General features: G+C 36.2%; 1 protein-coding gene across 5 annotated transcripts in view; it reads right to left on the bottom strand.

Moving 5' to 3' along the window:
- TMEM131 (transmembrane protein 131) overlaps positions 1-27,201 on the bottom strand; it is a 101,467-nt gene that overhangs the window by 13,718 nt on the left and 60,548 nt on the right. For 4 of the 5 annotated variants that reach the window (XR_005931187.1, XM_029998908.1, XM_029998907.1 and 1 more), the window contains exons 12-31: positions 24,504-24,612; positions 22,473-22,581; positions 21,525-21,678; positions 21,254-21,424; positions 20,783-20,893; positions 20,562-20,696; positions 19,981-20,085; positions 18,537-18,623; positions 14,456-14,608; positions 14,226-14,301; positions 14,006-14,123; positions 12,032-12,170; positions 11,813-11,922; positions 11,358-11,424; positions 10,224-10,375; positions 9,421-9,563; positions 8,087-8,273; positions 6,816-7,001; positions 3,123-3,281; positions 1,935-2,530 (exon numbers count right to left, since the gene is read on the bottom strand). Coding sequence is in view for 4 of the 5 variants with exons in the window: in XM_029998908.1 (XP_029854768.1) it covers positions 1,935-2,530; positions 3,123-3,281; positions 6,816-7,001; positions 8,087-8,273; positions 9,421-9,563; positions 10,224-10,375; positions 11,358-11,424; positions 11,813-11,922; positions 12,032-12,170; positions 14,006-14,123; positions 14,226-14,301; positions 14,456-14,608; positions 18,537-18,623; positions 19,981-20,085; positions 20,562-20,696; positions 20,783-20,893; positions 21,254-21,424; positions 21,525-21,678; positions 22,473-22,581; positions 24,504-24,612 (3,067 nt within the window). In the remaining variant the exon portion in view is untranslated. The remainder of the gene's footprint in view (positions 1-1,934; positions 2,531-3,122; positions 3,282-6,815; positions 7,002-8,086; positions 8,274-9,420; positions 9,564-10,223; positions 10,376-11,357; positions 11,425-11,812; positions 11,923-12,031; positions 12,171-14,005; positions 14,124-14,225; positions 14,302-14,455; positions 14,609-18,536; positions 18,624-19,980; positions 20,086-20,561; positions 20,697-20,782; positions 20,894-21,253; positions 21,425-21,524; positions 21,679-22,472; positions 22,582-24,503; positions 24,613-27,201) is intronic. The other variant, XM_029998909.1, reaches the window with a different exon arrangement.

Raw genomic sequence — 27,201 nt, forward strand, 5'->3', positions numbered from 1 at the left:
AGAATATGTTTAAATATTCAGTATACCACCATGCCAAAGCACAAATGATGCAAAGCCTCTGTAACAGGAGAAAAAATGTGAATTTTTCCAAAGGAATTTGTAATCAGGAGAAAGTTACAAAACAGGAAAGTAACGCCAAAAAATGGAACCCATGTAAGTGATTAGGAACTAAGTATTTTATCATTTAATCGGCTTTTGAAATTGATAGACAAATCAACACAAGCACCCATCTCAAGAAAATGCATTTAAATATAGCTGAAAAAATGTAATCAAAGGTCTATCAACACTTAGGAACAACTGTTTGCTAAGTCAAGCTCCCAATACATAGACTACTAGAAATTACTATAGGTACAAAAATGTTAACATAGGTACACCACATTATTTGGATCAGGAATGTGCTTTTGAAACCAAGCTCAATGGTCCCCACATGCTGTGTAGCAGCTGCATCGTACAGCAGGACTGGAGCACAAGAGCTGCTTTCTTTTTAGGTTGAACTACAAATGGAAGATGCACTCCAGAAGCGCTTCCAGCCCTTTCAGGCATTCAGTACAGGGACTGGATCAGTCCACCGTAAATCTACCCAGACATGTCCCGTGAAGATGTTGCATCCTTGCTAACAGCCATTTTGCTTTCCAGAGCTCCAATACTGTAATATTTGCTAACATAGACGCTGCCTATGAAACCTACCTACAGTCATGCTGGAGTGTACTTTGCTGGAGTACTATTTAGCCTTTATGAAATTAATAACTGACAAACTGGTCATAATTCTCATAGGATTAATTCCCCCAACCACATCCCCTTGTCAAAAGTAAAAACAAACAAGCCCAGAAATAAAGTAGTATATTTCAGCAGGATGCCAAAACCTCTTATCACTTTAGAAACTCCACTTTGAAAGTCCAGATGCATCATTGCATCCATTCTGAGCTAATTAAGACCCTCCTGCTCATTACTACTTAACAGAGTGAAGCTTTCCTCTTTGGTGGTCTGTGATCATACAGAAGCTTCAGGGTTTATATGCTTTCCCGTCATTCATTTTCTTAACTTCATCTCTAATAAGCAACACAGGATCAGTACTGTTTATGTACAATGGTGGTGGTAGAAAAAAGTGAAAAATCACTTAGAAATAGACACATTAAGATTAAATTTACAACCACGTAATTGTGGGACACAACTGAAATGGCTAATACAAAACGCATGATTGGAAGTTCTAATCTAACAAAAATTTTATAAGGAAAATAACTGACATATAATATTAAAAGTCTGAATGTATCTAAATGTATGAAATCCAGTAAGTTATTTTAAGCATTAGACAATCGAAAAGATGCATAAACAATTCAAATTCAACTCCAACCTCATGCAAAGATGAATGCAACTTATAAAGACAGGTGCTATATATTAATTTACTGACCACCTGACATCAAGGATTTTCTATAACTGCAAGTCTGGGCACGAAGAATTCCATTCCCAAACAATCCCACAGGGGTTTATCCATCTCTCTTCCCCTCCTCCCTTCTTCCCCATCTCAGTTTTTGTAACACACCAGGACAACTTCTTTTTCCTTTGCTCAACTCCCAGCCCCAAGTACAAACGACAGAGGTGGGAGGGACGGATGTTAATCCAAAGGCAAAGGGAGTAGCAACCAAAAGCATCTTTCTTCTTCAGAGGGTCAGACGGCTAAATATTCACATGTGCTTTCATTAAAACGTTCCAAAAATTTTTCAGGAAGAATCACAACCTAGCATTGCATGGAGAACCTCACTGCCATAAAACGAATAAAGAAAGTGCTCAAGACACAGGCACATACAGCAGGGTAGGGAACAGCTGAGAAGCTATCACTTTCCATGCTATGAAAACATGACCTTTACAGTTGATTAAATCTTGTTCTGTGGCTTACATAATGAATCATCCTGTTAAAAAAAGCAGAATTGTATTACCTTTGTTTTTTGCTAGTGGAGATGGGGGCTGCTCTGTAAACACATCTGGGGAAGGGGATTCTGGGTGGTCAAAGTCTTTTTCCATAGTTTCTATGAGCCCAGTGAGATCTGAATCCTCCGAGCTGTGCCTTCTGCTGCTGGCACATTCGCTGTGAGGCGGGCTGAGAAGTGGTAGCTGTGGCAAAGCACTTTCAGTCTGTTGCTCTTGCTGCTGGGGCCCTGATGCTGCGGCTTGCTGGAGGGGCTGCTCTGCCAGAGCTGGTGCCTGCTGCTGCGTCGACTGCTGGTTCTGCCTTGTCCCCTTGGCTCTTTTGCTCGCGGCATGAGTCTGAGCTGTGGCACCTGAATCCAAGGTAAAGGGGCCTGCTCTGTTCACTGACTGCATGGAAGCTGCTTGTGCTGAAGTCCTATTAGGTATGCTTGAACTGGTTTTGGATTTGATGTTTTCAACATCAGGTGCATTTCTATTGCTGTGAAGGTGTGCTGTTGCATTGCATTGTTTATGATTCCCTGCACTGGATCGTGAAGACGAACTGCCTGCTCCATAGATCCCTCTGGATGAACTGTGATTAGAATCTGATCCAAGCGCATTCAAGCTGGAAGAACAACAAGTGTTTATACATACTCTACAATGTTTCCATTCTTCCACACAAGAAAAGAATCGCTATGTCCAAAAGAATCCTTGAACTACACTGTTACTGGTATATAACCAACAAAAATGCCCCAAACTTGTTTGACAAGTCAGTAGCCTTTACCATTTCCTGTTCACTTGCTCACTGTACATATGAACAAAAACACAGTAAAATGACAGTCAATATATATGTTGGAGGGAACACTGAAAGAAGATGATTTATTTTTCTTTAACTCAAGACACCAAAGGTAGGAACTTCTGGCCTGCAATTTTTCTGCAGTCTATACCTTTCATTCTTGAGAAATTTAACAGGAAACTTGACAGGGTTTGGTTTTGGTTGGGTTTTTTCTTTCTTTCTTTCTTTTCTTCCAAAAGATGAATGTTCTTCACAATCATAAAATCCATCTTTTTATCCAAGCCATCTTTTTATAAATAACTAGGAGGATCTTTATTCATTCACCTGTTCTAAAGAACAGTATTACTTTCTTACTCGCCTTACAACTAAAGAGGAAAAAAAAGGGGAGAACATCCCACAAAAATTCCAAACATATACTTACTTTCCATCAGATGAAATTCCAACTATTCTCCTGAGATCAAGTGGCCTTCCCATATCAAAGGGAGGGTTTGAGGCCTCAAAAGACAAGCGTCTCCTAAATGGCTCCCAAATTCCTTGAGCTTCTAGATAGGCTGTTCCAATTACCAAGAGAAAGAGTACACTGCAGACAGAGAAGAGAGGCAGTCATCTCAGTATTCTTAGTTTTGAGCATTTTAAGGCTAATGAATCTAATTGCACAAGACAAAAAGATTGTATCTTCTACTGAAAAGCTGAAAACTGCATCTAAACCACAACTTTGCCTGATAGAAACATGAAATACACAAGTCTAGCCTGATATACACATCACTTAACACTGAGAATGGAAGCTAGATGCAAGTCTGACATGCAGTTGCCAAGAATATTAGTCCAAAATTAAAAAAAAAAAACCAAAAGAGGTATAATTAAAATATTAAAATGGCATCCAAGTGGTCACAGCTCTCACAGCTCGTTGGTGCAATTCCATTTTAAAAGCAGAGACCCTCTGCAGAGAATTGTACTGCTGCTCAGAGAAGTAAAATTGAAGAGCATTATTTCAAGGAGTTTTACAACTAACTGCATCTGCTGCAATACTGTGTTTAGGAGTTTCTCCACTTACATAACGCACTGCAGTGAACTATATTTTTGAATGAAGCAATAAAACTACTGTAGAGACCTTCATCGCACTGCTACCGATTTCATCTTCTAACAGGTGGGAGTTTCAGGGGAAGGAGAAACAGTGACGATGACTAAAGCTTGCCTTGCCTATTACCATAGAAAGTTTATGAGAAAAGAACTTTACATTAGCAACTTCACTTTCTGTTCTCCCCCCCTGTTCTGATTGCCAGTTTTTCTAAGCCAAGTGTATGAAAACCAGCATCAATTTACACAAAGGATGAGATACCTCTTGCTTAATTTTACCTAAAAAAAAAATCTAGTCTAGATATCATCTTTTTAACTATCATCAAAAATACAAGCAACTCTGGAAACTAAGTCAGCTGTTGATAGCTGGTTGTCAGTGCTTTTCTCCCTGTCACAGGGATTAAAAAGGATTCTAGATGCATAACCAGATGGCAGAAGGTAGGAAAGATAATTTTCACCCAAGATGTTAACAAGAAACAGAAAAGTTAAAGAAATAGGGAAGTTCTTCTGACAAGCTTACACAAACTGTTACTCAAAAGAGTAACACTTGCCTTGGGTGCCATGCCATCAAAAATGGAATTACCTTTGGGATGTAAGGAATAAGGTATAATTTCTTTTAATTGTTAATTGTGATCCATGATGCTATTTTAAAGTTTCACAAGACTGATACCAACAAGAGCATCGCATCTCTACACAAACTTGGGATGGAGTGCGCAGGGTTTTGGTGGGCTGGGTGGCACCCTTCCCCCTCAGCCCCCCAGCACTCCCCTCACAGTATCGATGCGGGGGTCTGCAGAGGTTGTACAGGGGAAGCTGCAGCAAAAGGTCCACCTTGGCGGCTTCTCCTCCTCTGCCACTCCCTGGGTAAGGACTCTACTCCCTCTACATAAGCCAACTTCGGTGTTTTGATAAACAAATACCAGCTTTGAAATGAAAAACAGAACAAATCTTGTTCTGTGGTCTTTTAAACTGCACTTTCTGGTTTTGGTGTGGTGGGAGCAGTGGTGGTTTGGGTTTTTTGCTTTTTTTTTTTTTTTTTAAAAATCGTTATTAAAAAAAGAGAAATAGAACTAGCCTAAAGTGTTCATGTCATTTAAATTACAGAACAAAATAGTGTGAGGAACACCACATAGTGGGGAGTAACATGGTCTAGACACCCAAGAATGATCTTGGCACATCCCTCTTTCCTCTCACGGTTTTATCCTGAGCACACACATGCCTAGATAGTAAGTTCTTCATAAAAAGGACTGGCTCCTTTGTCATGTTTGTACAGATCCTATCAAGTTGGACTTCAAAACTTGGAGCCACAAGTATGGTAACAATCCAAACCAATAGTGATTTAGGGAAGGCAACAATAAACACCAGCTTATCAAATTAAAAACATGAACTAGACAAACTCCTAGAGTTGTTCATTCCTAGAAATTAAGGACAGCTTTGCAACAATATAGAAGTATTGTTTTAGTGGCAACTAGCAAACCCCTACGTGATGGCATCCTGAAAGTTAGAGGCTGTCTGTGTACGGGATCCTTAGAATATTATGAAGTGGTTACATTCGGACTCTTCTCTAGTTTGCTGCTAAGAAGGATGTTTTGGACTTGTAGGAAAAAGACATAGTGAGGGAAAGGATTAGTATTCTGTATTCTTTTGGATAATTAACAAATAAAGTATATATAAAATTATCCACGCAAACTACCCTTAATGAGCTGACAAGCATTATTCACTTTGTCAATATACTGAAGAGAAACTAAGCTAATAAATTTCTAGCAAACATACAGAAGAAAACCACTTAAGTACTTACTCAGCACTTTTCTATGTAATGGAATATTAGTTAGGAAACAAAATTTCCTAAGTAACAGAAATTTTCCTGTTACTTAAGAAAATGCAGTTTCCTAAGTAACACTGCATTACTTAGGAAAGTGCTGAAGAGTCAAAAAAGAAAATGAAGCAGTCTGTAACTTTATCTTCTCTACTTTTTTTATCAATGCCTAGAAGGAAAGACAGCCTAACCGAACTTTTATGTGATATAGTACAGCAAAATGGAAGAGCCAGTATCTTAATAAGGAAAAAAAAAAAAAAAAAAAAAAAAAAAAAAAAAAAAAAAAAAAAAAAAAAAAAAAAGCAGGAATATTTCACATCTGTGAGAATGCTTTGGATTTGCAGCACACAGAAAGACCACTTTTTCATCAAGGGTATCTATAGCAGCAATCCATCTCACACTAAGATATAAGCTTAACATTAATGAAAAACAGCATTTGTTGTTACTGATAAGTAACAGCTTACACTGATAAGTTTCTATGCTAGGGTTTTCTCTGGATAAAGGCAGTGGGGGAAGTGTCTCCCATCCAAGAGGTGAGCACAGGGACACATTGTTTATAACCTCAGATTTCAAATAAATGAAGACAAGTAGAGGTTAGACTAGGAAAACACAGTGGAATTTTCAACTCATATTTCAACCAGTCATAGCTAACACAGGTCTGCTGAGAAAAAAGTGCATTAATTTGCTACTATGTAACCTCTAAGTGTGCAGTGTTGCAAACAATGCCCTTCAGGTTCTCAGAAATCCCATTATTAGTATCACCAGTTGTCTGTCACATACAAGTGGCAGCAAAGTTAAATTCATCCAAGGTATCTGCTAAGCTCATTACAGTCACTGCCTCCTATCTCTCTAAAGCACAATACTGCAGAAGGATGCTTAGATTTCTGTGGGATTGACTCAAGTTTGGCTTAATTATTTATCAAAAAACTACACATGACCAGGGTTAACAGGAATATGTATCTCACTTAAGGAAATAGGCCCATGCAAGAAGCATATTATTTTGTCCTGAGTTTGAGCAGATGTCAGTACTCCTCAGCCTTAAACTGTTCGCACTCAATCCATAGCAGCGTTTATTAATTTGTTCTCCTTTTTCACCTCACCCTATTTTATTTTACAGCAATTACAGCATGTACTGAATATATACATATTTCTCTGTAACCTGTATTCAAGCAGTGGTAGTTTGTGCACTTATACCGGTAAGAACAAACATACACACACTACCTCATTATTCCTGAGATGATTATGTACAGTGCCAATTCCCAGTTGGGCCTGGGTAGCGCTTCTGCACACGTTGCTAACATGTGATATGGAAGGGATGCATTCAAGATAAATATGAATTCAGAGCCTCCTGCGGTGATCAATTTTAATTCACGTATGACTCTGGAAGCAGTGAAATCTGGTGTAAACCTGAAAACAAAGTAAAGCACGTTAGAACTTTTCATACAAACAGCACGAAAGTTTGAGACTGGCACCCCAATCAAACATTTAGAACAAATAGCCCTAGTAAGTATGACTAATAATCATCCATGCAATTAACCTAAAAATACTTAAAAGTACCTTTCAAATACCTCAGGATGTGTTTGACTAAGTTCATAAACACCTATGCTTAACACATCTGATCCTAGATTACCCCTCATACACCATATGAAGATATATTATAACTGAAATTAAGTTTTGACCAAATCTGCTACAAGAAAGCTATGAATGCAGTAAAAAATTAACAGCAGCGGTAAGCAAGCAATGGAACCAACCATTATGTCAGCTATAAAGTTTTTAAACACTTCACCTTTAAGTCACAACTGCATGCCTTTTCAAAAACATCACCACTAGGTTCCCATCTCATCACAAACTAAGATTGTTGCAGAAATACTAGTGAAGTTTCACTGCCTGCAGTACCTCGTACATCCTCTTACAGAACAGAAGCATCTTCTGAACTTCTTAGATACCATTCTGAATAGTTAACTTTACATCCAAGCAGTGTTAAAAGATCAGGTTTTAGTGCAAAGATCTTTTACAATAAAAATTGACAGAATTAAACAATCATTACCATTAAGGCTACAGACAAAATATTCAAAACTAATATGCTGTGCATTATGATAATAATCCTTAGTCTAAAGGCTCTTTTCTACATACTGCAATGCACCAAAACCATATGTAAATCTAGATCTCATGTGCATTCACAACCCAAATGAAGGAAATTTATAAAAACCCATATAGTAACACTATTCCAACTCAGTAAGTTATACTTACTGGATAGTAATAAAAGTAACACTATAGTCAGTCACGAAAACTTGAAGTTATTTAAAAATCAAATAGTGTTTGCAAGAAGAGAGAAAAATTTCGTGCTTTAAGTTGTATTAAAAAAACCCCGAAAGACTCAAAGCTTAAAGTAAAAAACCTCAGAATTTAACCAGACTTTTCCTCCGAAACAGAATTAGGTATACAGAATTCCTACTGTAAGACTCCATTTAGATGTAAGAAAAAACACTTACAATATGACAATGTCTTTAGAGGCATTGGCACTTAGTGCAAACTCATTACAGTTAACTACTTTAAATCCATATCCTTCACATGTATAGCCACTGATTTCCATAGTTTTCACATTAATCTGCAGCTGCCCTGTATTTTCCACTTTAAATGTCCTTCTCAGTGTGAAATTCGGTTCTTTGTATTTCATTTCTAGAAACAAACAGCAGAAAGTGGTTAGTGTTATGCTAAACAGATATCCTTCACTGTATTCATATTCTTCAGTAGAAGAGCATTCTTGTCAGTATTCTAGCAGGAAAGGGGACTAGCGAGGCCCATGGAAATCTTTACGTAACCTGCAGAAAGATCTCTGAAACCAGATTCTCATCACTGTCAAGGAAGTGCACTTGTACAATTCCAGAGTACTCTAACTCATCAGGGAAAAACCACAAACCCCCAGACCTCCAATAGCACTGCTGCCTTACAAAAAAATCATCTAAGCTGTAACATTCTTTGATGTACTGCTTAGTGTTGTGGTATTCTGTGAAAAGTCCCAGCATGAGGAGAATTAAAGCTTACTTTTTTGTGTCTTAAAAATAAAATCCGTGGCTGAGCTACACATATCTTATTAGCACAAAAAAAAAAAAAAAAAAAAAAAAAAATCCCTAAACCACAACATGTAAGAGGTAATGACTAAGCTTTACTTGAAGTTTTCTTACTCATCCCTCAAAAAAAGCAGAATAATCTCAGATAATAATTAACATGGCACCTTACAAATGTGTCTGGAAATCTGCAAAGGTAACAAAGCAGATTTTAATACCAGAAACAACTAAACCTCTCTTACCAGTTCCTTTGGTAATACAGGTACTCTTAGCTCTCCTCTCAGAAGCAAGCCTGGGGCCACAAAGCAGAAAACCTCTGGCCCCAGAATAGAATCTAGCTGGGATTTAATTTTCATCATACACTCCCTTTTTCCCTGTTGGCTATGTGCATACAGATTCTGAAGGTGTGAGGGGGAAAGAAAAGAAAAAAAATACACAAAGTTTCATCTGTGATCCAATTTGACTTAAATTTAGGAATTAGAGATTATCCTAGTAAATGTACTAGGATCTTCACCTCCTCTATCTTGAATTTTAGTGGATGAAGGGCTTTTTTTTCATCTTTCCTAATTTTCAGATTAAAATGAAAAAGGTAAAATATTTAATTCTCTGCCTAAATGAAGAAGCAATTTTAATGTATTTAAAGGAATTAAAATTTTGAGGCACTAGAACATGGGAAAAAATACTTCCACACATTTCAAGTTGTACATGTAAAACGTAATTTCTTTTCTGTTCAGCATAGTTGCTCATGAAGTACTCACTTTCTGAACAGTCTTTTAATAATGCTTCTGTGATTTTAAATCGTAAAGAACTTCCTGGACCAGCAGGTTTGCCTGCAACCTTCAAGCTCTCAGTCGTTCCTTGTCCTTGTACCATTATGGCATCTATTACAGTCAAATTGTTTCTGTGTACAAAGAAAAGGGGGAAACATTCATGAAAGGATTATGCAGTCTATTGCTCCTGCAAGCTTCTCTAGAGACTATGAAGTAATATATCAAATCTGGAGGACAGAAATGTAAGCAGTTCCATGGATAATTCCCCACAATATGGAAGTAAATAGTGGGGGTCTCAAACACAGTGTTTACAAGACAAAAAGCTAAGAAATCACAACATAGTATACAAATAAAAACTCCAATGAGGTACTAGTTAAAGTTTATATTTCATCATCATATGAATGTATCATACCTGACACAAAAGTTGAATAGCTATTCAGAGCTCTTTACTAGAAAGACTGAATTTGCATTGCAGTGTGATCTTGCAAATGGCATCTATAACTACAGTCCCTACTTTCAAGATAGTGTAGTACATATTTAAGAATTCAAATCTCCAAGTATAACAGTGGATTATATATTTAAATTAGAAAGTATGTAGTGAATGCAGTTTAACTACTGCAAAACATATCACAATTACATTTAAATTAAATCTTTCTCCAGACACATATGATTCTACAATTATTCTTGTAAAAGCGATAGTTTCTTATTGGCAGCCAATCACAAGTATGAACTTGTATATAAATAAAAAACATCACAAAAATTCACACTCATTTCAGAAATATCTATCATACCTGATAACAATTAATGATGAAACAGTTTTATTAAGAACTGGAGTGAACTTTACTTTGACAGACTTTCTCTCACCAGGTTTTAATATTAGGCTTAAAACTGAATGACGAGCAAGGCCCTTTGTAAGTCCAACAGTGCTCTGTAATGGCTGGACCTTAAGAGAGTGGGGAAAACAAAGTAACACTTTTAAAAATAGGAAATTTTTACATATAATTGACAGAAATTATATTATTTTAGCTAGAAGATTGGTCTTGTCATAAAGAAGTGTACTACTCAATGTTATACTGGTTTTGTTAACCAGAAAGTCTGACAGCACAGGAATTTTGCCACTTATTAGTAAACCATCTGTGTTTATTAAGAAGCAGAAGAACATAGCAAGACAGAACTGAGCTCAACTATACACATGTGGATTCATAAAGCTCTGGTAGAAGAAACAGTTCAGAAGTTTTTTAAATAAGTATTTTAAACACCAAATTAGCATTCAGCCATTACGTAACATTTTCTATCCTCAAAATGTTCCATTGTTAAAACATTCTTAGAATATTGTTTTTCCTAAGTAAAGGAAAAAAGGGGGAAAAGCAAACTTAAAATAGTAGAAGTATTGAAAAAAGTGTATTTTGCTAAGTTTGCCTTTAGATACTGTGCAAGCATCAAATCGCTAATCTAAAACTAATTGCAAATGGAGGGAAAAAAGCATACATATTAGATGAGAAAAGAAAGTGTTCAGGATGTGGCATGCTCTTTACATGAAAAAGCACACACTTAAAGATGTCCACAAAACTTAAATCATTTAAAATAAAGAACAAAGCAATGGAAAACTCAATATTTTGCTAATTTTAGAACTACCAACCACTACACTGAAAAAAAAAATTCCTGTATCAGTAACAGAATGAATAAATGCATTTTCCTGTAACTTCCACAATCTTATTATAAAGTAAGCATACAGAAAAAGTGACATTTTAACTGTTACATTTGAAGAAATAGTACTTTTCCTAATTCCCTGAAAATAGCCAACAGAAGCATCACATTCTTCACACATATAGATACCTAAACTTGAAGACATGTACAACTGAACTCCTAATAAAACATTAAAATATCTAAATTTAAAAATCTAAAGAATGTATCGAAATACTTACACAATTTCTGAAGACCTGGAACTCTAGAGTCCTCAGATTGAAATTAGTTGGCTTACTCAAATTAAACCTGAAACAGACATGCAATTTTTTTTTTTTCCCCACATCAGAGAAGATAACAACATACTTGCACTTAAGGATTTTAGCACAAATCAAGAGCTTATGGTAGGACTCAAATAATATGCAGCTGAAAGGATCATTCAATTTTTCTTATTTCTCCCCCTTATACTTCAAGTTAAGGAAAGAATGTAAACATCATTTTAACTTAGCAAAAAATACACATGTGCGTTCAATGGCAATCAGCCTAGATTTAGTTCTCAACTGGCCTAATGATTCAAATTCTAAAAGTGGCCAAAACTGTAACTACCAACACAGCTGCCAAATACTGCGTGGATTTTTTGTAAAATGTATTTTGCTGTAGAGTGAGAATGGCATAACTACTCTAAAACAATACTTACCGTTCTAACATTTTATCAACGAAGGCAGATGGGTTAGAATACAGAGCTACAGGAAGGAACTGAACATACACAGGAACGTCAGCTGGATTTTCTAGAAAAATTTCTTCTTCCTATTCAGAAACACCATTTTTGTAAAGTTTACATTGGGGTTAATGTAATTAGAAACAGTTGTTAAAAATGCAGTCCCCACAAAGTAATACTATCAACAAAATAACTTACTGATGAACTGTTTGTATTGGTCAGAGGGAAGCTTAGATGGCGTGGTGAGCTAAGTATGGAAGGCCAGGCCATTTCTGCTGTAATTTTCAACTGGACATCCTTCTGAAGATCTGTGTCTACTTCAAATACAGCATTCAGCCTGGAGAAATAGTTATAAAACTTACTGTACAGGAGTAAAATAGGAAAAGCCTGGAAAAACCAGAGTGTTTAAAAGCACCCTGAAAACAACACTAGTTTGAGAAACAGAAGGGTACATTATATTTATATGCAATTAAGAAAGCCATTGAGCTCTGCCCATATGTACTGCTATTAAAAAGTGCGACAGAAACCACCAAAATGTGCTACGTGAGACTAACCCAAAGATTCTAAATATGTTCTCTACTTAAGTATTGTTGCCAACATCCATCCATTCCAAGTTCTGTTATGGCCTATTTATGGATAAAGGTGAGCAGAAAATGAGGTAGGACTTATGCAATGCATCATGAATCTTTCAGTATTTGCATTTCCCTTAAATCACTGCTCTCTGGATGGACAGAGACACAAATTTGATCTTTCATTAGGAAGTGCCTAGCCCTTACTATTGCAAAAGCAAATTTTGAGAATGTAACTGAAATTCAGAGGACTAAGAAATATAACCCCAAATACATTTGATGATTTGCAAAGGTATGAACAGTATATGCCTATACTCCTATCTAACAAATCTAAAGCAAATCTGGACTAGTCACACTTGGGGCCAGCTACTCTTTCCATCAGTGAATGAAGTTCTTTGCTATTAACCAACTTCTGCAACAGACTTGATTCCTGTTCTCCTACAAGCTCTCCACCATAAGCTGAAACAAGACTAACAGTATTGAGTTCTCCAGTCAGCTGAACAGATGAAACACTAGACTTCCAACCTAGAGAAGCATTTTGGAGAGACTCCAAATGCCCAAGTCAGAACCCCTCTCTGTATTCAGAAGGAGCAATTTCTCCTTTGCTTAATGCTACCTTAGATAGCTGGTTCATTTTAACTCTCTTTAAAAGCATTACAGATTCTAGATTATATATTATATTAAATAATATTAGAGCATCGTATATTCTAGCTAGAACTGCTACTTATTCAGAAGTAATTTTTAATAGAATTTTCCTTTACTGTCCTCTTACTGTAGGTGATAAGACATTCTTGAAAGTTACCGGTGTGACTAAATGGAGGATTCTGTTCACATCAAATTTGTTCAGGAGTTACTAATATATCAGCATTATAACAAAAAAGTAATAAAGGAGGTATGCTTTTGTTACTCTATTTAGCTACATACAGTCATTTTGTTTCTCCACAAATACGCATACCTTTTTTGAAATGATACTCTGGATGCTATCATCACAAAAGACGCATGCACTTGCTGTTAATGCTAACTGACGTCTATTGGAGATTAAATCACTTCATGTATGAGAAGGCAGATGTTTAAAAGGTATATTAGGAGCCTACAGAGTTTGACTTTTTCTAAATATTGAATAGCAATCATTAATCACCTTCTACTTAGCAAATCTCAAGGAAAAATACCAGACAATTTGATATTTCACTGAAATGCAATAATCTCAGAATAGTAGCAATAGAAAACCTTATGAAATCATAAGAGGGATACTGAGGTTGATACTTTAAAACAGATTAAGCAGGGATACTGCACAAAGAGTATAATCGGTTTTTCAGAAATTTCTGCAGAGTAGAGACTGCCTTGCTGTTGCCATCTTTTTAAGAACTGCAGCATATTCTAGTGAATAGTAACTTTGAGTGTTGTGCTTGACTTGAGGAAATTATTACTGGTTTTTAACTTTTAAAATGTTCTCTTTAAAGGTTTTGCAGAGAAGGCCAAGTAACTCCTCCTTGGCCCCCTCACAAAGAGCACTGCAATATTAAGAAATCTTGTATTTTATAACAGCACACAGAACTATCTAGTGATTTAAGGCCTGAGAAAGCAACGGGGATAAAATACTTACCTATGGCTTGAGTTCTCTTTTATTTCTGTCCATTCTTTGAATAAGTTCTCATGCAAATCCCAGTCAGAATCCCACGCATCTTCTTGCATTGCTACGCTGTGCTGAACTTTAGATTCCGCTTTAAGAAATAACGTGGTTTTTAAACTCTTCATGTAAAAATCATTGCTTAAGGACAATTATTTTTTTTAAGATTTTCATTATAAAGTTGAATGTTACTTACATTTAGATAGAAAAGGCAATCCTACATAACAATGATCTCCACATTGTAAACTGGGATCAAAATAAATATTTGCAATCTGCAAAACAGATAAGAGCAGATCAATTAAGAAACAGCACAGTAAATCTAATGACCAAAGAAAAAAGAAAGAAGATTTCTGATGACCACAGAAACTTAACGTATGCTATGTATGAGAGAACTTGTAAAAATGTAGAAATAAGGCATAAACAAACCTTTGATTTTTTTCCTGGCTCTACATCTTCTTTATTACTTCTTAGCCTCTTATAATAAAACCTTACATCCTCTGACAGGGAGCGTATGTGTTGTATTTTCACTTTCTGAGAAAAGGAGTTCATAATGTTCAAGCTCTGGTGAACTACTTTCCCCTAAAGGAAAGAAAGGATAAAAAAAAACTCTGCAGGATATGCATTTTCCCTAGCATATATATTTATTTATGCAGGCTAGCAAAGACCACAGGAGAGCTAAAATGTTAAATTGAGATTTTTAACTATGCTATCTTAAAAAAATGATGCTTGTAACACTTCAGGGTAAGTTTCTGTGAAGTTGTATTCTTTCCTCCACCTGCTTCCAAACACAGCTCATCCCTCTTTCAAAATTAAGTACACCTTAAGTGTCTTGAAGAGCTAGGACAACAGTTCTGCTTAATCAAATCATTTTAAAAAAAGTACCAGAGGAGGAAAGGCAAGAGAAAACTTCAGTTTTCTGAGCCTCCTATTACAAAAGGGAAACAAGCTTCTTGTAAGACATCTAGTACATAGTAGCTAGTAATTAGAAACAACCTGAAAGGAATAGTAGAGCAAAGCTGCAGATTACAAACACTACACCTGACACAGGGCATTTAAAAACATAGGTACAACCCTCTTTCCCACCCCCAATGAAATCAATACACCAGGCACTAAAATTACAACATTTCAAAAGAAAACAGTGCAAGTTTTTTCCCTACACCTCTGCACCCTGCCTCCTCTTCTGAGCCAAACATTATTTTACCTTTTAAGCACAGAACATGTAGTTTAATTGTTTGTCACAATCAGAATCATTACAATGGTCAAGTTCTCCCCCTGCCCTCACTTGTAAATCAATGACTCTGTGGCCATGTTTTTCACCTTATCTCAAAACCCAACCCTGTCAAGTACAGAGTGAACAATAAATAAAAAACAAAACAAACAAACAAGTGCAACTCAGGACCAGTGACAACCTATCAGATTTATATAAAATAAATGAATACAAACAAATTTAAATACCCAAGACTATCTTCTAATAAACATGACTAGAGTTTTTCATGTTCCCCTTAAATCAATACTTTCAGCTTTTGAAAAAATTCTCTAAGGTAAGGACTGAAGTGGAGAGATGGGAGAGATGCACTTTTGCAGGCTCAAAATATGACTGTGGCCTCAGGAAAGAGTCACACACTGTAACAGTCTCAACAGTAGCAACTGCAGAGGGAAAGAAACTACAAAAATCTCTAAACAGTATAGTCTTGTTAAACTGAATAGGAGGTATGTCTGAGCTTCATCTATGGAATCCCATGAGTAACAAATTGCCATCAATTGGGCAAGATAAAGGTTTGTTAAAACTCTGTATAACAAATGAACAGTATCTTACTAAGACCCTTACACAGCATTTAGACATGAAACAGATAAGGGAAGAAGACTTTGCCCATCAGTAGTAAGAAAAGCAGAACAATGCTATTTAGCATACAGGTCCTCAAAGATGAGCTTTGATCAGGGAATTGTTCAGACGTGGCACTGTGAGCTAAAAAATGCCGTTACGAAGCAGAAGTCAACACAGCTAAGATCTGTTTACATCCAGAAACCGATCTTTACAAGGCCTGTATATGCTGTTAGTGTATTACTGACAAACTTTGACAGAATACCAGAAATCAGACTTAGGTGCAAAAACACTAACATTATAAACAGACGGCACTGGGAAGCAGGCAGCTGCAGGAGAATTCCGTCCTAGGTATGAACTGGAAAGCAAGTGTTACTAAAATTGTAGCACCTAGTTATAGCTGTCAAATTTCTCTACCAAACACTGAAACAAGAAGAACTGATGCTATTTTAGGCTTATTTTCATAAGTAATGGAGGCATTACAGAACAACTAGATGTAACAGTATCATGAATTCAGTGATCACAAGTATAGTTTGAAATGAATCCAAGAACAAGGAAAAGTAAGTCTGCTGTCAATGTTCTCAAATATCAGAAGAGCTAAGTGATCAACGAAGAGAAATAGTAAGTGAAGCTGACTGCTCTGAAAAGCTTGGGGCTTGAATACAGAAAACAGTCTAGAATCTTGTTAAAAGTGATAATTATATCTGAATCTACAGTTCCAAACAAAACGCAGGAGCCCAAAGCTCCCCTGAATGAGTAATTATGTGAAAACATTACTAGATAAGAGGATGAAGCCAATTAAAAAAAAATAAAAAAAATCACAGCCATCTGGGGGTGAGAAAGAATGATGACAGCAAGGAAGTCAGCCTTAGGGGCTGAGAAACACAGGTGCTACACGAAGCAGTACCTGTCAAAAGAAAACAAAAGCAAAAAATCCAAACCAAACAACAACGAAAACCAAAAAAAACAAAAAAAACCCCCCAAAAAATCAAAGAAGCCAACAACCCAAGCTTACCAAGACCTAAGTACGCTAAGATACACTGAGAAGCTCTTTAGCCATTCCAGTCAGAACAAAATAAAGGGAGACTAAAAAAATTACTTCTTTATGGCCCAAAACAGAACAAAGTATTTTAATGAGGCATTCAAGAGGGACAATAATCTTGCCAGCAATTAGGATATATAAATTAGGATACAGAATATAGAAATTGCTTTATCTTTGGTGAAAGAAAGGGAAGTGGACCTTTAAGTTATTTCAGGTTATCAAAGGCTTATGGAACAGTTCATAGATGAAGTTACAGATACAGTAGTCAGTGTAATAAATATCTATATAACAGTGAGGCCATATAGTCAAATAGGAAACATAGATCCTAAAGATAAAAAAATAACAAGTGATCTTTGCAACTGTAGGCATGACTGTTTGACCTCAAGAGTAGCAAAAGACTTCAGAACAATTTGTGAAGTAGATCAGAAAGAAGACAGAATAGGTAATGGGGCAAATGTAGCAGTGATTTACTGAAGTCCTGCTGACTTCCTATCTTCCTCTGATGAGACCTATTGCATCACTTGTCCAAAAATTATCATTTACCTACAAGGCATAAGATAAAGCATTTGATAAAGTGCCAGTGAAAAATTACTATTTAAGAGTACACTAATTGTAAGGTAAGCAGGAGATACTAAGGAGGTATCGGAAGAGAAGGTGAGAACAGGCAGTGCTCTATGACAGACTGAGACTATGCAGGACAGACAAGGAAACAAAAACCATTTCCACCTACCTGCATGGAGTTAGTTTTATCCTTTCAGAAAACTGCCATCTCTATCTCCTTTTGCTACTTTTTTCCCCCAGTTTTCAATCTCTCTCCCTATGATTTTCCATCATATTACATTCCCCATTCATCAGAAAGTCACATGAAGTTCAGACTTCAATGAAATACCAATTGCAAAGTCAATATGCCTTTACTGCCCATGTTTCTATGGTTATGCTGGATGCCAACTGAGAACAAAGTATTATCTGGTTAATAGCCTGCTGTTTGAGTCTGTAGCTCTGAGCAAAGAAGCTGCTTTCAGCACTCACTGAATGAACACTACTGCAGGAGGAGGGATGAAAACAGCTATTACATACTTCTGCAGAGAGCTGTAGACCCACACAGCTCTTGCTTTCCTGTTTATGTACTCCACTTTGTACCCTCAAGAAGATCTACTTTCAGTGTGGAAACAATACAATAACGCTTTCACAGAGATCAAGGACTTCTTATACTAAAACATCAGTTTATTAGCTGACTTTGTTGTCTTTGGCATTACACTTTAGGAATTTGAAAAACGCATTTGTGCAATTTCATCTCTCTCTTACTCTTGGTGCTAACTTACATGAATTGGTAACAACTAAGTGACCACAGCTACGCTAACGTTAGAATGAAGCTTCAAAGAATCAAGTTTGGGATCATATCAGTATTCCAAAATCCCATTCAAAGGGCCAGTAAAGGAGATGTAGGGATAACTCACGGCTGGGACATGCGGGGAGGGAGGGAGGAACCAAAAAATAGCAACAAACTGAATCATGACAGTTCAGTAGCACAATCTCTCTAGCAATTTAACATGCAACAATTCAAGACAGTGGTTTCTCTTGAAAAGGACAGATAAATAAAAAACACAGCAAGAAAACACTTAGTGCTATGACCCAACTCTTACTGGAAAAGAAGGTGGAAGAAAAACATGTTTTGGGGAGCAGGTCAGCGAGCCTACAGCAATCACTGCCTTCACTGGTATAGTTAAAATCTGGAAAAAAAAGAACAAGAAAAGATTAGAAAAAAAATACTTAAACGTCAGCCTTTAAATGTCTCTTCCACTTTTAAATTTCATAGAATAAAAAACACCCTGAAATTCTACAATTAATGTAGTCTAGGTTTATATACACATTTAAGACATGGAGACATGAATTAAGATTTCAACACATTATCATATTCAGAACGGTCACTCCATATTGTCAGGAAGCACACCTTTGCCCAGTCATACTTAGCACCATCTATATGGAACACAAAAGCACAGTTAAAATATAAGCTCTCCAATGGGGCATTATATAGTTCTCACTTGAATGGGGCTTACTTTGTTGGAAAACAGGAGGGTAACATCTTTAAAGTAAATGAGTATGAGGGAAGAAGATATACCAAACTTCTCAAAAACCACTAGAAGTCATGGTAAGACCTCAAGATGGACGTAGACATAGAAAAAGGAGTGTGGAAGGGATGGCAATGATTTCCTTTCTGTGTATTATTAAAGGTACCAATACAAACCGAGTAACTTGTAAGAACAAGCAAGAAAATAAAAGTGCTTCAGAGTCTATAACTGAAAGGTCACATACATGTATGGATGTATTAAAAAAAGCCTAAAATCTCAGATAACTTGCAAAAATTAGAAATTTCCCATTTTCTGCAGCTTCATCAGAATCATACAATAAGCTATATAATTTCCTGACTTCATAAGCACAGTGTGTCATATTTTTTTCTTCCTACATATATCACCCAAAGATATTAAATACGGATTCCATTATGTACTAAAATCTCCCTCTCCTACAAAATAACTTAACAGGAAAGGCATATGAAGTTGAGAATTAACTGGTTGTTCCTTCTCTCCCTTACTAATCTTAGTGTAAGAACTCTGTTTTTTCAATTGTCAGCAAACTGCAATTTCTCCAAAACAACCTTCACATTGGGTTTTGACAAAAAGCCTCTGAAATTATAGCTCGATTTCAGTAACCAACAATGTACCAAAAAGCACGTTGTCAGCATGTGTTATTCCAAAAGATCCATGCATTGATGCTTTGAGAATGTGTCGAGTCATTGAAGAACCCATACCTCAAAGCATTAGCTCAGATTTAAATGGATATTTCTGAAAGCCAGATGAAAATTGTAGTGAAAGTCATTCTTCATTCCTTCAGAGAAGACACGGCACAAGTAGCATTACTGTCGTTTGATGCAGAGTTAAGTTGCAGAGATAACTTGACCTACAGAGGTCCCTTCCAACCTCAACTTCTCCCCGATATTGCAATCTGTCCACTAATACAACTCTTAAAACTTCACGCTTAAAAATTTAACATATCATTTGGGCAACACCCATGAACATACAATAAATATACCTCATAATCTGTCGTGATTTGTACAGCTCCATCATGAATTCCTTCAAGTTCTTTCGCTATTAGTTTTACTCTAAACACAGCATAATAACCTGATGCTAGTATCACCTGTAAATGGTAGAAAAAGTCATCCATTTGCATTCCATTAAAAGGAAAGAAATTTCACTAAACAAACATACCCAACATCCTCTTATTTCTTTAAACTGAATCAAAATCCATATGAAACAATTGTCAGTGGTAAAAAGAAGAATTCAAACACATGTTACTAACACAAAAATTATCTATTCCTTGAGGTGATAAATTCCACTCTTCCCAGATAAATGATGAGCATCGTCTGAGGGCACAGAGGTTACCGTTTCTGAAGCTTCCCCTTTCAAAATCTAGCAAATCTGAACATAATACTGCTTCTTAAAATAAATTTTAAAAATTATACATGCTTTATCATACTCAAATTCAGACAAAAATCAAGAATTCTTACCCTCCCTGCCCCCTGCTAAAGTGAAACTGCAAGAAGTTGCACAGATTTTTCCCTTTTTCCCCCTCTTAAATCTAGCTTTAAGCAATGGATTCAAAGGATTACTTACTGAAGACTGATCGGATGCACTAGCATTTTGTAGTTCATGGTGGTTTGCAATTATCGTTGTTCTGTTTCCCTTTTCGGTTGTTAGAAGTTCTATGGCCAAACCATCCCCTATAATATGCCAACTTTTTATAGCCAGCTTAAAAAGAACAAAAGGTACTGTTTTCAGTAACAACACTGACGTAAATTTTTTAAAAGGCAAACTAAAAATAAATCCGTCCTTACCTCTATCGGATTGCTGTTGATGACTGCAAATAAAATGCTAGTAGCTTCTGTTGCACTCAATATGCCAAAATCTATAAATCGTTCCTCAGTTTTTGGAGGCAGTACAAAGTACTAGAAAGATTGATAAAGGTATTTTAGCATAAGATAAACATAAAATGTGCTGAAACTCTAAGCTCATTAACAAATGCATTAATAAGTCTAATATAGCAGTACCATGACAATCTCAAAATCTATACATTTTCTATGTAAAACTAAAGGGAACAAAAAAGAATTTTTCAGCAGTAACCAAAGCTGTTTAAGGGAAGAACTGGTAAAATAATTTTGAAATTAAAAAAGCCATCCTCCCATAGATATAGAATAAAGAATTAAAAACAGTCCTACCAAGTCAGCCTCTAATTAGACTGAAGTAGCCCAAAAAAAAAAAAAAAAAAAAAAAAAAAAAAAAAAAAAAAAAAAAAGGAAAATACTTACATCTAAAAATCCTGTGTATGCTCGGACAGGTAGATGAAATTTAGAAGCATTGGTGATAAGCAAAATATTATTATCTATATGAACAGATGATGTGGAAGGCATAAAATGAAGTGTAAAAATATATCTGGATTCATTTGGTGGAATTAAGACCGGTTTACTGAAGTTCTGGACCTAGATCAGTGAACAGTGAAGATCAATGTTACAATTTAACAAAGGCAGCACATTTAAACATTTACGGTTGGGTAAAAACATTCACTGAAATGGGGCTTACTTTAAACATTGGTTTTGCTTCTTCAGGCAACACAACATCATGTACAAGGACTGCAAAACTGAACGTGTTTGTTAGATAGATCAGTCTTTCCACAGAATCAGCAGCACTGTCACGGATGTGAAAGAGTGTGGCAGCATGATCAAATCCTAAATATCTATTAAAAGAAAACAGTATGAGAAAAATAAAGACTCTCCTCAAACATAAAGTGTTTTTCGTGCATAAAAAACTAGAATTCATTCAATCCAACAGCAAAAAAGGTACATAGCCCACTGCATGCTGAAACTGTATTATGAGCACTACAGGGACACTGATAATTAAGTAATTCAAACAAGATAAAAAAATAGTATTAAGATAGTTTGCAAATCATGCATATTCCTTATTAACCAAATCAGGCATCTGCAGCAGAAAAGTTCTGAAAGGTAAGGTTTATGTTCTTTCCCTTTAAAATACCCTGTCAGTTCTGTTGATAAAGTAGCACCTCATTTCAACAATAATTTTAAAGTCAACTTAGCCAGACATTGTAAATAAATAACAAAAAATATGGAAGCACTGACAGTTCTTCCAAAATTTTGCTTAAAACCAAAAATATTTTCTCTACCCTTACTTCATATAGTGATAGAACAGCAAATGCAAAACTGGAAAAATTTCCAATACTGCATTTTTAAAATGTCTTATCTGCAGCGTTCAACTGCTCTGAAAAACAACTTACTAATGTCACTTTGAACCCAAGCCTTGAAACCAGCTTATGCATTACTACGACTACCTCATCTACTAGTATAAAAACAGAAAAATGACAAGTAATTGTAGTTCTAAATGAGCTCCAGATTCAGAAAACCTGGGTGTCACCTCTTTATATCCCCTCTCCCCCTAAGAAGGCTAAATTTCCTGCTACATCAGCTAATTTACAGCATTCAGTTTTTGAACTATGTTCAATTAGTGTACGCTTACCCATCCAACACTTCTGCTTGATACGGTATTTCGAGTTTGGAGTAGCTCTTCTCTTTTGCTTTAACAGTTATTTTCCCAGAAGACTGTGATGCTTTTTTTGCTTTTGATGCTGTACACACAAGAATACAAGAAGTTTGTTAAAGCAGACAAAAAAATGATCCATTAGGTTAGACTAGCATGAGTGGAAGAATAAAAGCACAGAGCTAGCCCAGAAATGAAGTATCACAGAAGAGAAAAATTGTTCTTAAAGAAATTTCAATAAGCAACTGACATGGAATAAGTCTAGGAAGCAAGAGATCCAAGTTCTGAATTCCTCCCCCTTAACACCAGTTAGTTGACCTGCCTGAGTTAGTAAGCCTATCTGCGATAGGGAAGCCTGGTTGTTCCCGTCAAATAAATAACTTGGACATGTCCAGAGGATAATTCAGATCCCAGGTGAGCTGAATTCCCCACTTAAGAGTATGGAATACACCTGTCCCTCCACTAACAGAACAGAAACTTGAGATGGCTGGGCTCCTCACTTAGATCTACCAGTCAAGCAGGACTTTGGGCTAGGAACACAGCAACATTTTAATAACAAAGTAAACAAAGACATGGTAAACTTTACAGAAATAGAATCAGAATCCATGCAGGAACCCAAACTATACAAGCACCAAGAATGACACTCACAGGTCTGCTCCAAGATCACAGAACAAGCAATGTTAGCCTGGTAGCACTATCACCAGAAAAGTCAAGGGATTCAAATACTAGTTAGGAGAAACCACCAGCCCCTAAAGCCACTGCATGTATTAGGACAGCTGAAATAGCAAATATTTAGGGCTGGCTGCATCACTGAAAAGAATTCACCAAGTCAATCCCTTAAGCACATTAAGCACCTTAACTGGGTATTTTTCCCCAACTACCATTCCTTCCAAGATGTTAGTCAGTACATCCTCATATAACAATTCTGTCCAGCTTCAAAATCTGAACATATTACCACCTCAGGTTGACAGAGTTCAGCTATTTCAGCGTTTATTTAGAGACTAAAAACATACTTCACTCACCGTACAAGCCATAAGCTATTAAATACCTAAAGTGTTAATCAATAAATGACAATAATAAAAATCAATCCTCTCCTCTTTATCCACACAACTTCTAAAATTATGTCTACCTGAAATGAAAAACATTGCATCTATAAACTTCCATTTTTAAGCAGTCCAGGCAGAAAGACTTACAGCACCAACTAGTATCTTATAGCAGTAACATCTGAGTAGGTCAACAGCATTCTGACAGTTGATTAAAATCTCTATAAAAATGGAGGTGCCTTTCTACAAATTGTCAGCAGAGTATTTACAGTCACACTACATAGGAGGAAAATGACCCAACACTTCTTTCATAAAGATATAAATGAAAGTCAGTATTTGCATACATATCTTTGTAGGAAAGGTACCAGTAAAAGTCTTTTTCCACCTTCACCTCCCTTTTTCTTTAATACGAATTCAAGATAGCAAAATAAAATAAGCCCGTTTTCCCAGTAAGGTTCTCAAGAGCATGACAAAGCCTTATTTCCATGGGCATCCCAACATAAAATGTATTTTTTTTTTCAGAAATAAGATTTTGGATTCTTTTTTAAACTTTGGAAGGATCAAAGGGCAATCCAAGGGATATACTCTCCTCTAATATACACTACTGTGAGGAACACGTCCTGGTTTGTTAGGATTTCTCAAAACCAAATACCTATTTTAAACAATACATTTTAAATAATCAGTGTCTTAACATAAGAATACTGCTTATATTTAATAGAAGAATTAAGAATTCCTTCTCTTCTCACCAGTATTTACCAGGTTAAAGTACTTGCTGATTATGATCAGAGACAATCCCTTCAGAGATAACTGAAGTTAGAAGAACTGTAAGCCTTTTCCAGGTAGGAAAATTCCATTTCCTTCTCAAAATTACAAATAACATTTTGTTAAGAGAGTGAAAATAATTCATGAAGTTTCAGCAAGTTTTAAGAAGCACTTGACAAGTTCTAAAGAGAGTAGCAATACTTACCATCAAAGCTAATACTTGCAACTTTGGTATATTTACTTTCAGAGGCTTTTAACGTAACTGGCTTGAAATGTACTGTTATAGCTTCGTTCTGTGGTGTAGGTCTAACACTCTGCAAACAATCAAAATATGAAGCACTTGTAAATTTACCATTGTTAACACACTGTGCAGCTTTTGCATATCCTTCAAAGTGATACAACTGCAACTAGTTTTGGCTGAGTTCTTACAGGTCTGTCTGTCTTATAACAAAGCAGCATTATAAGAGGCTTTAGAATTTTTTTCAGGTCCTGCAAATTACTCAGTCAGTATGCAGGAAAATGGGCAATAGAGAGTTCTCCTTGGGAATGTTGGATGAAGTGACAGCATGGCCAGAAACATGTTAATAAAAGAGAAAACAAGCTTTATTTAAATTAAGATTTATTTTTTTATTCTTAATGCTGCGGGGTTACAATAGCTAGACTATTTGTTTCTGGTGCACTCATTAACAAAGTTGTTAAATGACTTGTGTAATTACTGGTGATGATATAGACATCCACCTTGTCTCTGATCTCATGCTAAGTCTGCAGAGCTGCCACAGGAAAAAAAAAAATCAACCGTATAGAGAACCATTTTGTAAATCTGAGATGACACTCATTCTACACCAACATTTTACAAGACCACTTTTGTATCTGAGAATTACTGTTCTAAACTAAATGGACAAGGTAAATTGGGCATTACTGGAATAGCAATTGTGTCAGTTATTAGCCAGAGCTGATTTGTAGAAATACTCATTGCTATGCAACAGGATTATGGATTCCATGTCAACATCTGAAGACTCTATAAAGATTGCTAGTAAACTCTTTATCTAGATTCCATGGAGAGAAACTGCGCATGGAGCATTTAAATGCTGTTATTCTTGTTTTGCTTAAAATTAGGATGGCTGCCATGATTCTCCTCCCCAGCTGTCTTCTGCTGTAAGAACAGCTCAGCTGCTCATGTAGCAGCTGTTAAGCTACTGCAAATTACAGGATGCTGCATTAAAGAAACTAAAATGAGTGCTGGTTTATCTTATGCTGGGCTGCAAAGGTTTAGCACCTGCTTCATAAGCAGCTGAGCCTTTCTTGGTCAGAGAGGAGCAAGGCAGACAGCTAGTGGTACAAACCAATTACAGTTCTTCCAAGCTAAGCTGTCCTTGATTGTAAATTAAAGCCATAAAATCGTGCATAGATAACTAAGTTCTGCAGACCACGTGATCCTTAGAGGAAACAAGCAGCACTGTTCCTGGAGCTAATGAATAATCTCTGTGAACTCAACTAGAAGTTTTGTATTTTGGATTTATAGTACTGACCTTTGTCAACCATCTGAATACATGTGCTGCAGATATTTGCTATTTCTCTTCACGAGTCAATTCATAATTATAACAATTTTCTTCTAACGAAATCCATACTAAAAAACTGAGATCCTGAGGTGTCTTTAAAAAAAAAAAAACAACCCCTCTTAAAGCAGACAAAACCAAAGCTGTAATCAAGTTCACAACTTGTGCATGGCAGAAAGGATAACCATGTCTAGTACCTCTTTTCATGCAAAAGGCTGGTTTTTAACTATTGAAGTTCAAAATTATGCTGATTTCATTTAATAAATCAAATTGGAAATATTCAAAAGGACAGCCTGTTGCCAGAAAAATGGCAGGTTTCAGAGGTGCATCTCTTAAACTACAAGTGTAACAAACCTAGATGTATTTACTCAAAATGTCTACAGCTAATGAATTTAGTTAAGGAAGGAATTTACATTGTTTTGTTGAAAATTTAACTACATCATGCACATTTCTCATTTGTTGCTTAATTACATGCTATAAAAGGAAATAAAGAATTAAGACAACTAAAGGAAAAACAAACTTCCTTAAGAATCCTTTCAACTTCACTTTCCTCAAACTTTACCCTATTTCAAATAAAGCCCAAGCAAAACTTGTCCTGAGATGTGCCTTAAGAATCATCAGATATGGACAAGTCATGAGAATACACACAAAACAAGTTCCATCGAGAACCTAATACCAGCAATTTTCTCAAAATCTCCCAACAGCAACTTCTGTAGGGAAGAAGAATTTAAAATAGACGTGCTTCAGTAACACATGGGTCTCCAAAGGAGTGCCCCAGTCAAGATTCCTGACCCCGCTGTATGGAGATACATCCAATATTTAGCATAAGAGCAGAAAATGAGGACCTTAAATGTTCTCTAGAACACAGAGGGAAGAGTAAGCTTTGTGCTATTGCAGCAGTTACTGGGAAAGACTTCAAAGGTTTACAGACTATCAGACTACACCAATTCTAATAAACTAAAGAGGAGAAGAGTATGAGTTGAAACACTAGCACATGTTCATCCACACTGTTTACCTATCTACAGGCTCCCGAACATAGTTTTGCCTTGTCCACCTAACGTATTGCTCCAAAGACTAAGCAGGCTGTAGACTTTTGCTTACAGATAGTAAAGACACTGCTACCCTGCTGCAAGAGGAAAAGGCCCCATGGCTACAGGCAGCAGAGTAAGGCTGGTTCTATTAGTTTCAGAACCACCTCTATACTGTTTTATTTGCTTTTACAGACAATTATTTTGTCAGTAGTAACTTGGCCTTCACTTTAAACAGGGACACACCTAACTAACTAAAGTTCACTTTCACCATAAAGCACCATCCAGAACACCCAGGGGATGAACTACTACTAGATTT

Source organism: Aquila chrysaetos, chromosome 23, assembly GCF_900496995.4.
Source record: "Aquila chrysaetos chrysaetos chromosome 23, bAquChr1.4, whole genome shotgun sequence".
NCBI lineage: Eukaryota > Metazoa > Chordata > Aves > Accipitriformes > Accipitridae > Aquila > Aquila chrysaetos.